At 43.7% G+C, this 12,867-nt stretch overlaps 1 protein-coding gene across 1 annotated transcript in view; it reads right to left on the bottom strand.

Annotated features, from left to right (window-relative positions):
- Positions 1–12,867, bottom strand: part of KIF6 (kinesin family member 6) — a gene marked incomplete at its 5' end in the record, with an annotated part of 395,001 nt that overhangs the window by 67,739 nt on the left and 314,395 nt on the right. Inside the window, one exon of the mRNA XM_084259141.1 lies at positions 5,567–5,622. Within this exon, the coding sequence (XP_084115267.1) occupies positions 5,567–5,622 (56 nt within the window). The remainder of the gene's footprint in view (positions 1–5,566; positions 5,623–12,867) is intronic.

Below are 12,867 nucleotides of genomic sequence, written 5' to 3'. Positions count from 1 at the left end.
ATGGCCAAGTAGTATGGTTAAATGTATCCTGATTTCAGAGGTGTTAAGACTATCAAAATTGTGTGTCTTAGAATTGATGACATATGATAATACCCACCTGTATACGGTATAGAGCCTTTATAGTTAATGGCTCCTCCCTATGGGATTATATGACAAGTTCTCAGTTGAGCATGGAGTTAGGGCTCAATAAATGGTAGAAGCTGTTGTTTGTGAGGATGTCAGTGTGCTGGTTTTTTTGTAACTCACAACAAATAGTAACATAATGATATACTTGACTGAGGTCTTTAGAACCTAGCAAAATGACAGGATGTCATCTTTCTCTTACTCCAGGATAAGATACTAGAATCAACCTGCACAAGGTGGGTCCAAAAGTAAACCTCCAGAGAAGATCCAGAAAATTCACAAGCTGAAAAAGTCTTATTTATTCTACTGATGGAGACTCAGATCTAAGAAATGACTTTTCCAAATCCCAAATTAGAAAGGGAAACATTTTTTTTTTTGGTTCAAAGTATTATTTAAATGGTGATCTGGGGGGTCCTCCTATTTTGGAATGGGAGAAAGAAAATTTCCAGAATATTTTGTTAACTTTTCTAGTTTGTTTTCTCCCCCTCCCTTCAGCTTTCACAAATAAACTCTTCTACTACATTTCCTGGGATTTCTGAATTGATCACTGATTGGCTCACTTGTGGCAACCCTTCTGTGCAGCATCCTGTGACATAAGTTTTCATTTAGGCCTGGAGGGGCCTGTGGAGGAATGAAGAGGTGCCAAGGGGTGTCAGTCAAACTCCTTCACCTGCCTCCAAAGCAGCTGGCTGCTGATGGGTCTAGGAGCAGGCCTTCTGCCAAAGAACAGCTATTCATTGTCCTTTGTTGCCAAAGACAAAGCAGCCAGTGGTAGAACACTGATGTAGAAAACAAATGCCAGAATTCTAATAAGTGAAAAATTGCCTGGTTTATACCACCGCCTCTAGAGTTGTGTATTTATTTTCTCACAGTTTGGGCTTAATGGTATTTTTACAGATATGATGGAATGGAAGCAGGCTGTATATAAATATATTGAAAACAGCCCATGTGATGAAAAGCAGCCTAAAATGCTCTTATGCATGGGACAGGTAAATATAACGAAAATGGCTCTCCTACAAAAACAAAGACTACTAATTTTCAGGCAGATTCTACATTGATAATGCCGTCCATTTCTGATTTCAGCTTGTTTCAACCTCAGGACTGATTTAAATGGTATACAGAGAAGGACAAAAATGGAGTTTGTGACAAGAGTTTATCTAATTTGGGTTGTCTTATTTTAAGAACTGGAAATGATAGGTAAGTTTTTGGTTGACTGTCATAAAAATTAGATATTACGTGGTCTCTCCTCAATTGATAATTGTGATATCATGACTTAGAGGAAGTATATGTTTTGATCATTTGTATGTCCAATATATATATTTCTCATACATAGTTGGCCTTCGCCTATAGTTCCTGGCTCACAGCTCCTAAAACCCTTAGAATTTCCTAAGTGCTGGGAATGATAAAGGTGTCTCTTGTCATAAATGGGTTAACTTTTGGGGAAGGACCTAAAAAGATGGGTGCGTGTTGTCAGGGAAATCAATTACATGATTAGAGAGTTGAAACTTTCAGTCTCACCCACTAACTTCCAGGAGGGGAGTGGTGCTGGAGATTTAGGTTTAATTGCCCATGGCTAGTGATCTAGTCACTTATGGTTGTGTAAATACTCAAGAGGATGGGCTTTGGTTCCAGGTTGGTGGACACATGGGGATTGGAAGAATGGTACCCCTGGAGAGGACATGATAGTTTTGCACTTTTCTCCATACCTTACCCGGTACAACTCTATCTGGTTGTTCTTAAGTTATATCTTTGTAGTAAGCTGATCTAGTGAGTAAATGAGTTTTCTGAGTTTTGTAAACTACTTTAACAAATTGATCAAACCTGAGGAAAGGGTCCCAGGATCATTTTGTTCTGGGAACCTACCATCTGTAGCAGACTGGTCAGCAGCTCAGGAACAGCTTGGGCTTATGACTGGCAATAGAGGGCAGTCTTGAGATAGCCCTTAACTAATGGAACCTGATGTTATCTCTGGATACATAATGACAGAATTGAATTGAACTCTCAGACATCCTCCTGGGGTCTGAGAATTGGTTTTTGGTGTGGGTAAGTCTATGCCTGCGCGTGCGTGCGCGCACACACACACACACACACACACACCCCTCTCCTTGGAATTGGGCCCAGGAAGTCAACACAATAGCCTTTATGGATTTTTGACAACAAGGATGAAACTCAAGTAGCAATGTCGGAGAAACACCAAACTGCCCGAGAAGATAGCAGCAACCTGAACTTTACACCTGTAGGCTGGCTGATCTGTGGTTCATGAATATAGATTTCACTTCCTCTCTGCTGGTCAATTAGACATGCACTCCACAACATCCCATTTCTGCCTCTGGCCCAAAGCAGGATGGAGTAGTGGATGCAGAGCTGAGTCATCATCCCAAGAGTATCATGGCACATCTGTGCCATGCTCCTACCTCCTGACTCTTACATTCACTAAAGAACTCATTTGGGACTGGAAATTCCATCTGATTTAATTTCTCCCTAGAAGAAAATGCACTCTCAATAATGTCATAAATCTCCTGAAACCAGTTTCCTTTAAGGTTGCATTAGAGATTTTAAATATGTGTATAAGATTTTAAATATGTGTACCTTATCCCACCTTAATCTCAGTTTTCTGTCTGAGATGCAGTGATGGTGGGCTACTCCTGTGGTCAAGTACCATGAAGGGCTTTTTCAGTAATGTAGCTGAGTCTCAGTGATCCACTCCCCTAAGGCCCTTGGATCAAGAGCACATTTGAAGGATAGGTAGCCAGGAGATGGACTTAGTCTGCTATTTGCATAAAGTAATGTAAGAGTGACATTGGGTTTATTAACACCACTGAACTAGCCACTTTCTCAACAGTAGTATATGTTTGAATCTCAATATTGGAGTGAATGCTATTGCTATTGCTATTATCCAGAAAAAACAAAGGTCTATGTGCCCAGGGCTTCTGCCAGCATATCTGGGCTCTTTGCATATGAATTACACACAGACATTCTCTCTGGGAGATCAATTACTGTCCTCACATCCTCAGCTCCTGGCTCAATCACAGGGCACAACCTGTGCAGCTGTAGGGCCACTTCCAAGTTAGCTAATCTTGAGAAAGTGGTAAACTTGATGTGGCATATGAATGTTTATCCATCCATATATGTTTCTGCACTAAAATTATGGAAGTTAGAGTCATTTGTTAATAATCACCCCATTACTGAGCAACCCATTATATTCAGAGTAAAAAACTAAATCAATGTAGCTGTAGAGGCCATTGGTGCCTGCTGTCATTAGTCTATTTCATTAGTGTTAGAACAGATTTATTTTGGTTTAGAGAAATACTTTTCCAGAGAAAAACTTGATATTAATTTCTGGTGAGAAGTGGTTTATAAAACATCTTTCCCTCTTTCATCCCTCCAAGGATAGAAACAGACTCTTGGGGTCCTTTGTGTCTGATGATGCTGACAAGTCATCAGAGCCACTGACGCCTGTTGCCCACCCCACCCCCTTCTTCAGGCCACCCAGCCAGGTCAGCCAAGTACTGCCTCGGTGCAGTTCCGCACTGTCTCTTGGCAGGCTGTCTGCCTTCCTGTCCAGAGCTCTGGCACTATTGATGGCATTGGTCTAGAATCAGTTTCCTTATAGGTTTGGGTCACTGCCATCTTCAAAAATCAAATAAACTACGGATTTCATCACAGAAAAATGAGCACACTCCTAACTCTTTTTTTCCATGCAATTTTAGGGAGTTCAGGAATCCATGCCAAGATTTTTTTTTTTGGCCAGGAATTTTTCTAGTGTCAGATGAGGCTATGATCCCCTCTCAGAATGATGATTTTAGGTACATAACATTAAAACACAAAGGATTGTAAGAGAGATGAATTATATTGAAATGCTTAATAAAAGTTTAAAACTTTTGTGATGTAGAACTATCTAAATGTTTTATATAAATGCATTTAATAACAAGATCTAATGGTAAGTCTAATAAGCACTGTAGTTTTGAAGTATTGATGATCACAAAAGATATTTTATGATGTCTGCCACACAGCCGGGAAATGAAAATGTCTACAATCCCACTGCTGACAGGTATTGCTAGTTCTACTGTGTCTGCCACCTACATTCATCATTTCAGGTAGTGATAAATTGCAGGTAGAGATTAGTGACAATAAAGGTGCACTTTTCCCCCACCCAAGATTCTGGACCTTAGGTTAAAGACCTCTGAGACTCTAGAGATTCTCTGTGGGGCTCTGGGCCTGGCTCTGGGCCTGATTGTCTTGGTCCTTTTTGTTCACACCCAGGAGGGGACTTTGGGGCTCCTGTTTAGAGATTGAAATAGGGTCTCCCTGGTGGGGGTCTTTCGCCCAGGGCCTTTGCTTCAGAATCTAACCTATTAAGCACCCACTATGAAGCTGTCCGCAGCCTCTGCAACATGAGTTCAATCTCCAGCCGGCCAGAGAGAAACCCACATCGCGCAGCAGACCTCTCCTGTCTCGCCTGCTGCTCCCCTCAGCAGTGTATTTCAGTCAGTCTGTCTGTTCTGTTCCCCACTCTGTCTCTGGTGAATTCTCTTACCCCCCTGCATCTCTGGCCTGTACCCCAACTCTTGTATGCATAAATAAATAATTTTTTTTTAAAAAAAAGAGACTGAAATGACCTTAGCTATTGGGATTTCCCATATTCTGTAGGAAAAGCCAAAAGGGACACTCAGAGTCACTTCGGTCCTGTTCTTAACTTAGGAGGGTTAGGAAGGTGGGGACCAGTGGGATGCAGGGAGTCATCTTTGAGCAAGTAAGGGACTTCTGCCCCCAGGGGATGTGAAGGCACAAGGGACTGTCTTAGTGAAGCTGCCCCAGCTGGGAGATGGGTCTCTGTGTTTTCTAGCTTGTGATGAAAAAAATGTTTTCCTCTTGTTTTAACAAAGATATGAGGCTTACTTTTGAGTTTGCTTTATGTATTGACTTCACCTTTCCAGGGATGTTGAGCTAAGGGGAGGATCCCTGCCGGGCAGCCTGTGCCTTGAGAGGGCACAGTGGCTCATTTTTGCTTCTCTTCCTCTTCCTGGCTCACCAGATGGCACTGAAAAATATACACCTATGCTCAAAAGACCAAGAATCAGCTTTGGGAAGTGAAAGAATGTTTCATGGCACTTGAAAATAAGAATTGTCACCATAGTTGTACAGTTACAAAGTTGCACTGCTGTAGGAAAACACCAGGGAAAAGCAGAACTTTCGTATAGGGATGCTAGAGCTCAGGCCTGCATGAGGACAAAAAGTTCAAGTTCTTGATAAAGGAAAGTGCTTTTGCTGATAGTCACCTGGGGGGAGAGATGAGGGGCTTCCCAGGAAGGGCTCTTTCCAAACAGCTTCCTTGGCAGTGCCCTCCTGAAACCAGGCCCTGGGACTCTTTGGAGGTACATCATGACCTGATTTCCACCAGGAAATGTCTGTGAAAGAGGCGCAAAGAATAGCATCTGCTTACCAATTTTGTTCCTTGCTTGGTTGATACTTTCTCCCAGAGCCTTTGCTTCAGAAAATCTGGAGGGGGAAAAACAATTAGAGTTTAATATTCTTTGCTCATCCTAAATTGCGTTTTTTGTTTTTTTGTTTTTTTTATAAAGTTGGAGGGTCCCTTTTTTAAAATTTTATTTATTTTTATGGAGAAGAACCACAATGTAGGCCAGAGGTGCAGGGGGTAGAGAATTCACCAGAGACAGAGTGGGGAGCAGAACAGGCAGACTGAGTGAAACGCACTGCTGAGGGGACTAGCGCGCAAGACAGGAGAGGTCTGCTGTGCCATGTGTGTTATCTCTCTGGCCGGGAATTGAACTAAGGTCGTAGCAGTGATTGCTCTGAGACATAACCCCTAGGCCACCTGGGAGGCCCCCTAAATTGCATTTTAAAAAATAACAGACTTCTGAGAGAGCTTTAAAAGATTATATAAGTTGGGCCTCTCTGGTGGTGCAGGCAGTTGAGTGCAGCGCTGTGAAGCTGTCCACAGCCTCTGCGGTGCCCGTTCGATCCCTGCCGGCCTCGGAGCAACCCGCATGGCGAGAAGACCTCTCCTGTCTTGCCTGCTGCTCCCCTCAGCAGTGTATTTCATCAGTCTGCCTGTTCTGTTCCTCACTCTGTCTCTGGTGGGTCTCCTCACCCTTCCGCTCATCTGGCCTGTAGCCTGGTTCTTATATAAATAAAATTAAATCTTAAAAAAAAGATTATATAACTTATTGAAAGATATAAAAGAAAATCTAAATAAACAACATATATTCGGCTCAAAAATAAGATAAAATTTATATTAATTACTGGTATCATAATTTTCTACTCCCCTATCTAGCACAGACTTTTCACCCTCATATTCTCTGACTTATGATATTCAGTTCCACATGTTTCATGATGCAGGGCACCAGAGTAAAGTGTGACCAGAAGCCTCTTGTACTGTGCTCTACTAGTGTTCACACCAAGATCTTATAGTCCAAGAATATATACTTAATTAAGTGACATTCTGCTTTTTACATTAAATTCTGATTATAAAGTAAAATATGAGAGGCAGCAAACTGTGGTTGGTCATGAGATACATCCAGTTCATCACTTGTTTTTGTAAAATGAATTGTATTGAAATGCAACCACATCCTTCCTTTGTTTGTGAATCGTCTCTGGCCACTGTCATCCTACATGGGCAGATGTGACAGATGTGACAGAGGCTGTCCAGCCTGCAAAGCTGAACATATTTACTATCTGGCCCTTTACAGAAAACGTTTGTTGGCTCCTGCTATACATATCACAAATGCTTAATAATTTCCTATGTAGAAAAAATATATCCACCCAGTCTCTTTTTTTTCTAGCCAGTTTTTTATAGAATTGAGAGCATACCGTATATATGATTTTAGACTTTGATTTTTTTTTTATTTAGAGTTGTAATATAAGTCTTTCCCTACATTATTAGAAACTTCCATTATCTTTGATCACTGCATTCTAGCCCACCAGAAGGTTGCCTGATGTTTACTTAACAATTCTTCTATTTTCCAACAAATATTTATGAGACAACCATTGGGAGCGTGAGGTTGTGCTGAAGAAGCAATGAAGAGTCTAACTTGCATGGCAAACACAGTCCAGGACCTTTCACAAAGTGGGCCCTGAGGACATGTCAGGTGCATTTCCTTCTTTTTGCTATGGAATTTAAGAGGTAATTGGAACTTCATACAGCAAATTCATGATATACGGCTACAGTAACTTGTTGAATTACAGGGTAGCCTCGACCCTGCGATCAGAGTTTGACTATGGGTGGGAAGCAGTCGAGAACACTGGCTGCCCAAGGTAGAATTGACTTGGATTTTGTGGCTACACAGAAGTTTTTAGAAAAATTTTTATTATATAAATTCCCAAATATATACAAATTAAGATTTAAAAAATGACCCCCTCCTTGACATATTTCAGTAATTATCAACACTTGGCCAATTTGATTTTAACTATTCCTCCTTATCTTTTTCTCTCCTGCACCCCAAATTTTTCTGGATCCTAGTAAATCCCAGAAATCAGATTGTTTCACCCATAAATGCTTTCATTGTGTAGGGTTTTATTAGAGGAAGTGGGGAGAGAAGGGTTTTCCAGGCAGGGGGACAACACAAGCAGGCCAGAGTGCCACGGCAGCTCTGCGTTTGACAGAAGAGAAGTGTGAATTATGTCATGGCTATTTTCGAATCTGTCTGCTTGGCTTGTGACTACAGACAGGAAGTTTCCAGGGAAGGGGACTGCATTTTCTCTCAATGCTAGGTTTCTCAGGACTCCATCCCTGCCTCCCTTTTAAGGGGGTTCAGGCTCATCTCAGATAATGTACGTTCTCTTTTTAGTTAGGGCCTGTCACTCCTTGAGAGTAGTTCTATTTGATGCAATTCATATTGAATTCAGCTCAGCAAGATTCATGTGTTATGTGGGTCACTGTGCTGGCCTCATGTGGCCATTGCTGGGCAGGTAGAACCTGATGTTTGGCCCAGAAGCTCAGAAGCTGAGGACTATCTTCATATAGTACATTCTGCCAAGGAGGGTGAACCAAAGTGTTTGATCACTGCTGTGTTCATTCCTGGTGCTAAGCATTTGATAGTCCTTCATTGCTCAGTGAGTGACTCCTCTTATTTCTAGAGATCTGGAAGCTTTATTTAGATACTCCAGAATAAGGCAAATACAAGGGTAAGGCTACACAGCTGTTGACATTCATGTCACAAGTGGAGTAGAGACAGACAGGGAAGATATGGCAGGCAGCACAGGCAGTCTCTACAGAATTACAATTTGGAGAATCTCTGACTGGCCTGGATGGAGTGTCTGGCCTTGGCCGAGCCCACATGTGTCTGGGAGGATATGGTGGAGGCAGCTGCTCAGTGCTGTGAGCAACCTTCCCAAAGAGCTGCCCTGAGCTGTCACTGCCAGACCCTGCAGAGAGTGCCATGGGCTGTTCCAGTCTCCTCTGCACCCCAGTACAGAGCTAAAAAGGGCTTCCCACTGCAGAGGTGTGGGCTGAGGGCTGTTCCATCCTCATGAGACCATTTCCCCTTCACTCTGCAGCTGTCACCACTCAGGCCACCCCACCCACATGTGTTCCTGATGCCTGGTTGTCAAGACAAACTCATGACTAAGGAAACCCAGCCTGAGGCTGAGAGAAGTGTAAAGGGAGGTCAGACAGATGAGAAGGAAAAGGAGGATGCTAACAGAGATGAAAAAGAGGTGACACTCTCCCCAAACACCCCACACTACCATGTTCTTCCTTGCCTACCTTGCACCTCCATACCTTCACAGACCAAGGCCCCTCATTCTCACTCTCTCCAATCTTCCTATCCCTGACTGAGACTTGCTCATCTGGATGTGTCAGGAGGGACCACTTGACTCTTGACCTTCTAAATGAGCCACATTCCCATGACGGCAATGACGGCGGCGGCCATGGAGCCATCTTGGGTCCCAGGCAGTGAGCCTACACTGTACATGGCCTACCTGAGGCAAACCTACACCTCGAGGAGGGGCAGGAAGAAGCCTCTGGGACTGGACCAGGACCACTAGTGACCCCTGGTCCAAGGTATTCCTGTCAGGGAGTCACTGGCTGCAGAGCTCCTTTTGGGGAGTGCTGCATTGCTGGGTGCAGTGCAGTGTGGGAGCTGGCACCCACATAGGACAGGCTCTACCTTGGGACAAGGCCTGGATTTGGAGGGAGAGTGCATTGTTCTGTTCTTTCACAAGCCTGGCGACCCAGCCTTTGCAATAGAGCCACACTCAGCATGGGCCAGGTCCTATGCTGCAAACTGTCCTCAGGCAGAAAACAGTCTTTTTCATTGGCCTCTCATTGCATCACCCATGTCCCCTGTTATGTTCCCCTCTCTCCCTGCTGCTCTCACTCAGTCTCCTTTGAAGGCCCTTCTTCTGCAGTCTGTTCCTGAGACGTTGGTAATCCTCAGGGTTTTGTCCCAAGCCCTCTCCTCACCTTACCTATTCTCTCTAGGCATCCTGTTCATGCTGGTGCCTTCATATGCCACTTCTATGGGCACCTCCCAAACCCCCACCTCAGCCCCATCTCATTTCCTAACCCACTCTCCAGCTACCCACTTGCAGCCCTGCCAGTAACTACAATTCACTGTATCCAAAGCCCTAACCGATGACCAACTCCTGCCCCTTCCTCCCATCATTCTGCAAGTCTGCAGTAGGTGTCACCCATGTGCTCTGCTGTCATCACAGCACCCTGAACTGCTATCATCACAGGCAGACAGCACAGTGCAGGAAACTGCCTGTTTACTTGTCTGTTCCTTTTCAGTATCATAAGCACAGTGAGGGCAGTGACCACACCTGTTTCACTCACTCATATCCCTGGAGCTTAGAGCTCATATCTTATTAATATTTCATAAATAATGCCTGTAGAATGAGAGAAGAAGCAAGTGAGTGACACAGCAGCCTGTGCAATGTGGAGAGCACTGAACTAGGAGTCCCAAGACCTGAAACCTAATACTTACTCCACTTTTGCACTGCTGGATCTCAGATTCCACATTTCTAAGAATAGCATGGGATGTCTCGCAGGGCTGGGTTGATGCACAAAGTAGAACCATACAAATGTGCCTTGTGCCTATAAATCATGACCACTGCCTGGCAGTGTAGGAACTCCATGGGGTGTGATGAATGTGAGCTGGAACTGCATGTTGGAAGCAGTAACCACAGATAATAATGATAAGTATCATCCTCCCAGCAAACCAAAGAATCAGAATGGATCCCTGCAAATCAATGGTCAAGTTCACCTAAAATAGTAACTCAACTCATTTGCAATGGGAATGAAAAGAATGGGGAAATTGAGGTAGATTTTTCAAGTACCTTACAGGAGCAGATACAAGAACAGAAGAAGAGAATCCCACCCTCCCAGTGGTATGTGTCAGGCATAGCTGTAAGTCATCACTGAGGGAGCAGTTGAGGAAGCCCAATGACTGGCTCTGCCCCAGCACCACTGGAATCACAGACAGTTTGTGGGGGACCATGGGCAGTGGCTGCTTTACCCTACGGGCCGAGGAAAGGAGGTGGTGCTCAGAAGCCACTCACCTTACTTGTTCTCTCTAGGCCAAGAGTCATATTTGTATTCATATTTGTAGTCATATTTCTGTGTCGCATCTTCTGGGACCACGTCTTCAGGCCACTGGGACAAATGTGGCATAGGAGGGCAAGAGGCTCCTATGACATCTTTCCTAGTCTTCTTGTTTATGGCAATTAATGTGTTAACTTCTCATAAAGTGAACATTAATACTCTTCCCCATCAGAGAGGAAGACTCGGCTTGAATCCACACCATGTCCTGACATGGTACCTTGGTTGCCACTCTTCTGTTGCCATGAAGATTCACCCTTCATTGCCCTTACTTTTTTTTTATGTCAATATCCCATTTCGATTTCATTTCATTTCCTCAGCAAAGTGGCTGCCCTCTCCTCTTCTGTAGAACATTTCCTCCCCTGACTCTCGGGAGGACTGCTGCTTCTGGGAAGCTACATGTATTCTCAAGCAGTTTTCTTGGCTGCTAAGATTTCTCAGTCAATTTCATTCTCAGACAAAAAAAAAATGTTTTTCAAGCACCATTTTTGTGGCCAGTACTGTTTTAAAAACTGTGGGGAGGTTGAGAAGATTCTAATCTAATCTGTGCTCCCAGTGCTTATAATTCTAGTTCAGGAGGCAGGTGTAAATATGAGAAACAAATGGAAAAATAATAAAGGTTCAAATAGAAGTCTAATAGGAACCAGGGAACCCCTATTTGTCATGGACGTTATTTCCAGATGGTGCCAGGAGATTTCTCTCCACCCTGGGTCCGGTTTTCCTGTTGGTTTTAGATTGCTGTTTGTTCTATTCTGTGTCTGAAGGATCCGACTGAGTGAAGGGGCCTTTTTTTGGTTTAGCTCACTTTATGAACGCTTTCCTTTCCAATTGCAGTTAATCTCCCCATTTATTTCCCCTTTTGTTATTTAATGGCACTCTGTCTGAGGGATTCAGTTTGTATGAAAGACCTGCCACAAAAGAAAGTTAGCTGTGAGATGTTGGGAACTGGTATTTGCCAAGCACAGGGTTTCCAGCCTCTCTTCCTATTATATACTATAAGGATGAGTCATGCCTGGAATATGTCATGATTTTGAATTGTAGCTGTCTCCTACTGAAAAATCTGCCTTAAGAACTGGCTCGCATGCTCCAGTTCAGAGAAGGGCAAACATCCTATGAATGTCCCAACATCTTGTTTCTGTTGTCAGGCAGGGAGCACAGCTTTCCCTAGACTGGGATGCAGAGCTGAGAGGTGCTAGAAACTCCCCATATGGGCAGCAAATGGGACAGGTAAGAAGAGGAAGAAAACTCAGAAAGCAGTGCCTTCTGTACCATAGGCCATCCCTTCTTGCAACTCTAAATCAACACATGCACTCTGGGGGATCAGAAGTGATGCTGGGCTACATAGTCTCTCTATTTGGGCTTGGAAACTGCTTGCCACAGGCAGATCTGGCCCAAACCTCTTGTGTGGGGGCAATTAGTCCCAAGTTTCCCTTTCGTGGACATTGCCAACGTGATGTCTCAATACTTAAACCCCTGGACAGCCGAGTTCGTCATGTGCGATACAGGGAATGAAATGGGATACAAGGGTGCTGGGGCCTCGTTGTGGAGGGAGGTTAAGACAGGGGGGGCTTTCTAATAAAATGTCTAGTCCAAGTAGAGCTAGGGAAGAATCATGTCATAATACTATCCTGATATTAAATAACCCCCTAAGGGCCATGTCTGCATTCGTAGGACTGGCCATTCTCCCCACGGATGGTCCACAGGGTGCTACTGTCACCAGAGGGTAAGGGAGCTAATGTGTGGATGATGTCATACCACTTCTAAAGTCAGGATGGCGTGAAAGTCACCCCATAAGCATCTGTGGGGCCATATTTTGATGTCTGCTGTAGAAGCACTGGCTTGCAGTTAATTATTTTCATATAGAAACATTTTTAGTCCCCTGCCTTAAGCAGTTATGGTCATGTAACGTCTAATAATTGAATACGCCCCATGAATGCAAACAAAAGCTTCAATTCTGAGAAAGAGGTTGGTTCTGGGTGATACCTCCCAGTACCAAATATTCCTTTAATGGTTGGTATTACAGTAACATTAAACAGATGTAGACTTTTAAAAAATGTGGGCAGGTCTCCTGACTTTTCATTTTATTTAAAAAGACTGATTTATTGCTGAGAAAATCTTTTGCCAGAACAAAGCTTTGTGCACTGTGGCCACAAGGAAGATGGGACCACCAGTATCACCATTCC

This window comes from Talpa europaea (genome assembly GCF_964194135.1).
Source record: "Talpa europaea genome assembly, chromosome: 2".
Classification (NCBI taxonomy): Eukaryota; Metazoa; Chordata; class Mammalia; order Eulipotyphla; family Talpidae; genus Talpa; species Talpa europaea.
Note: the sequence above shows the minus strand (reverse complement) of the source record. Positions and strands in the feature narration are given on the sequence as shown.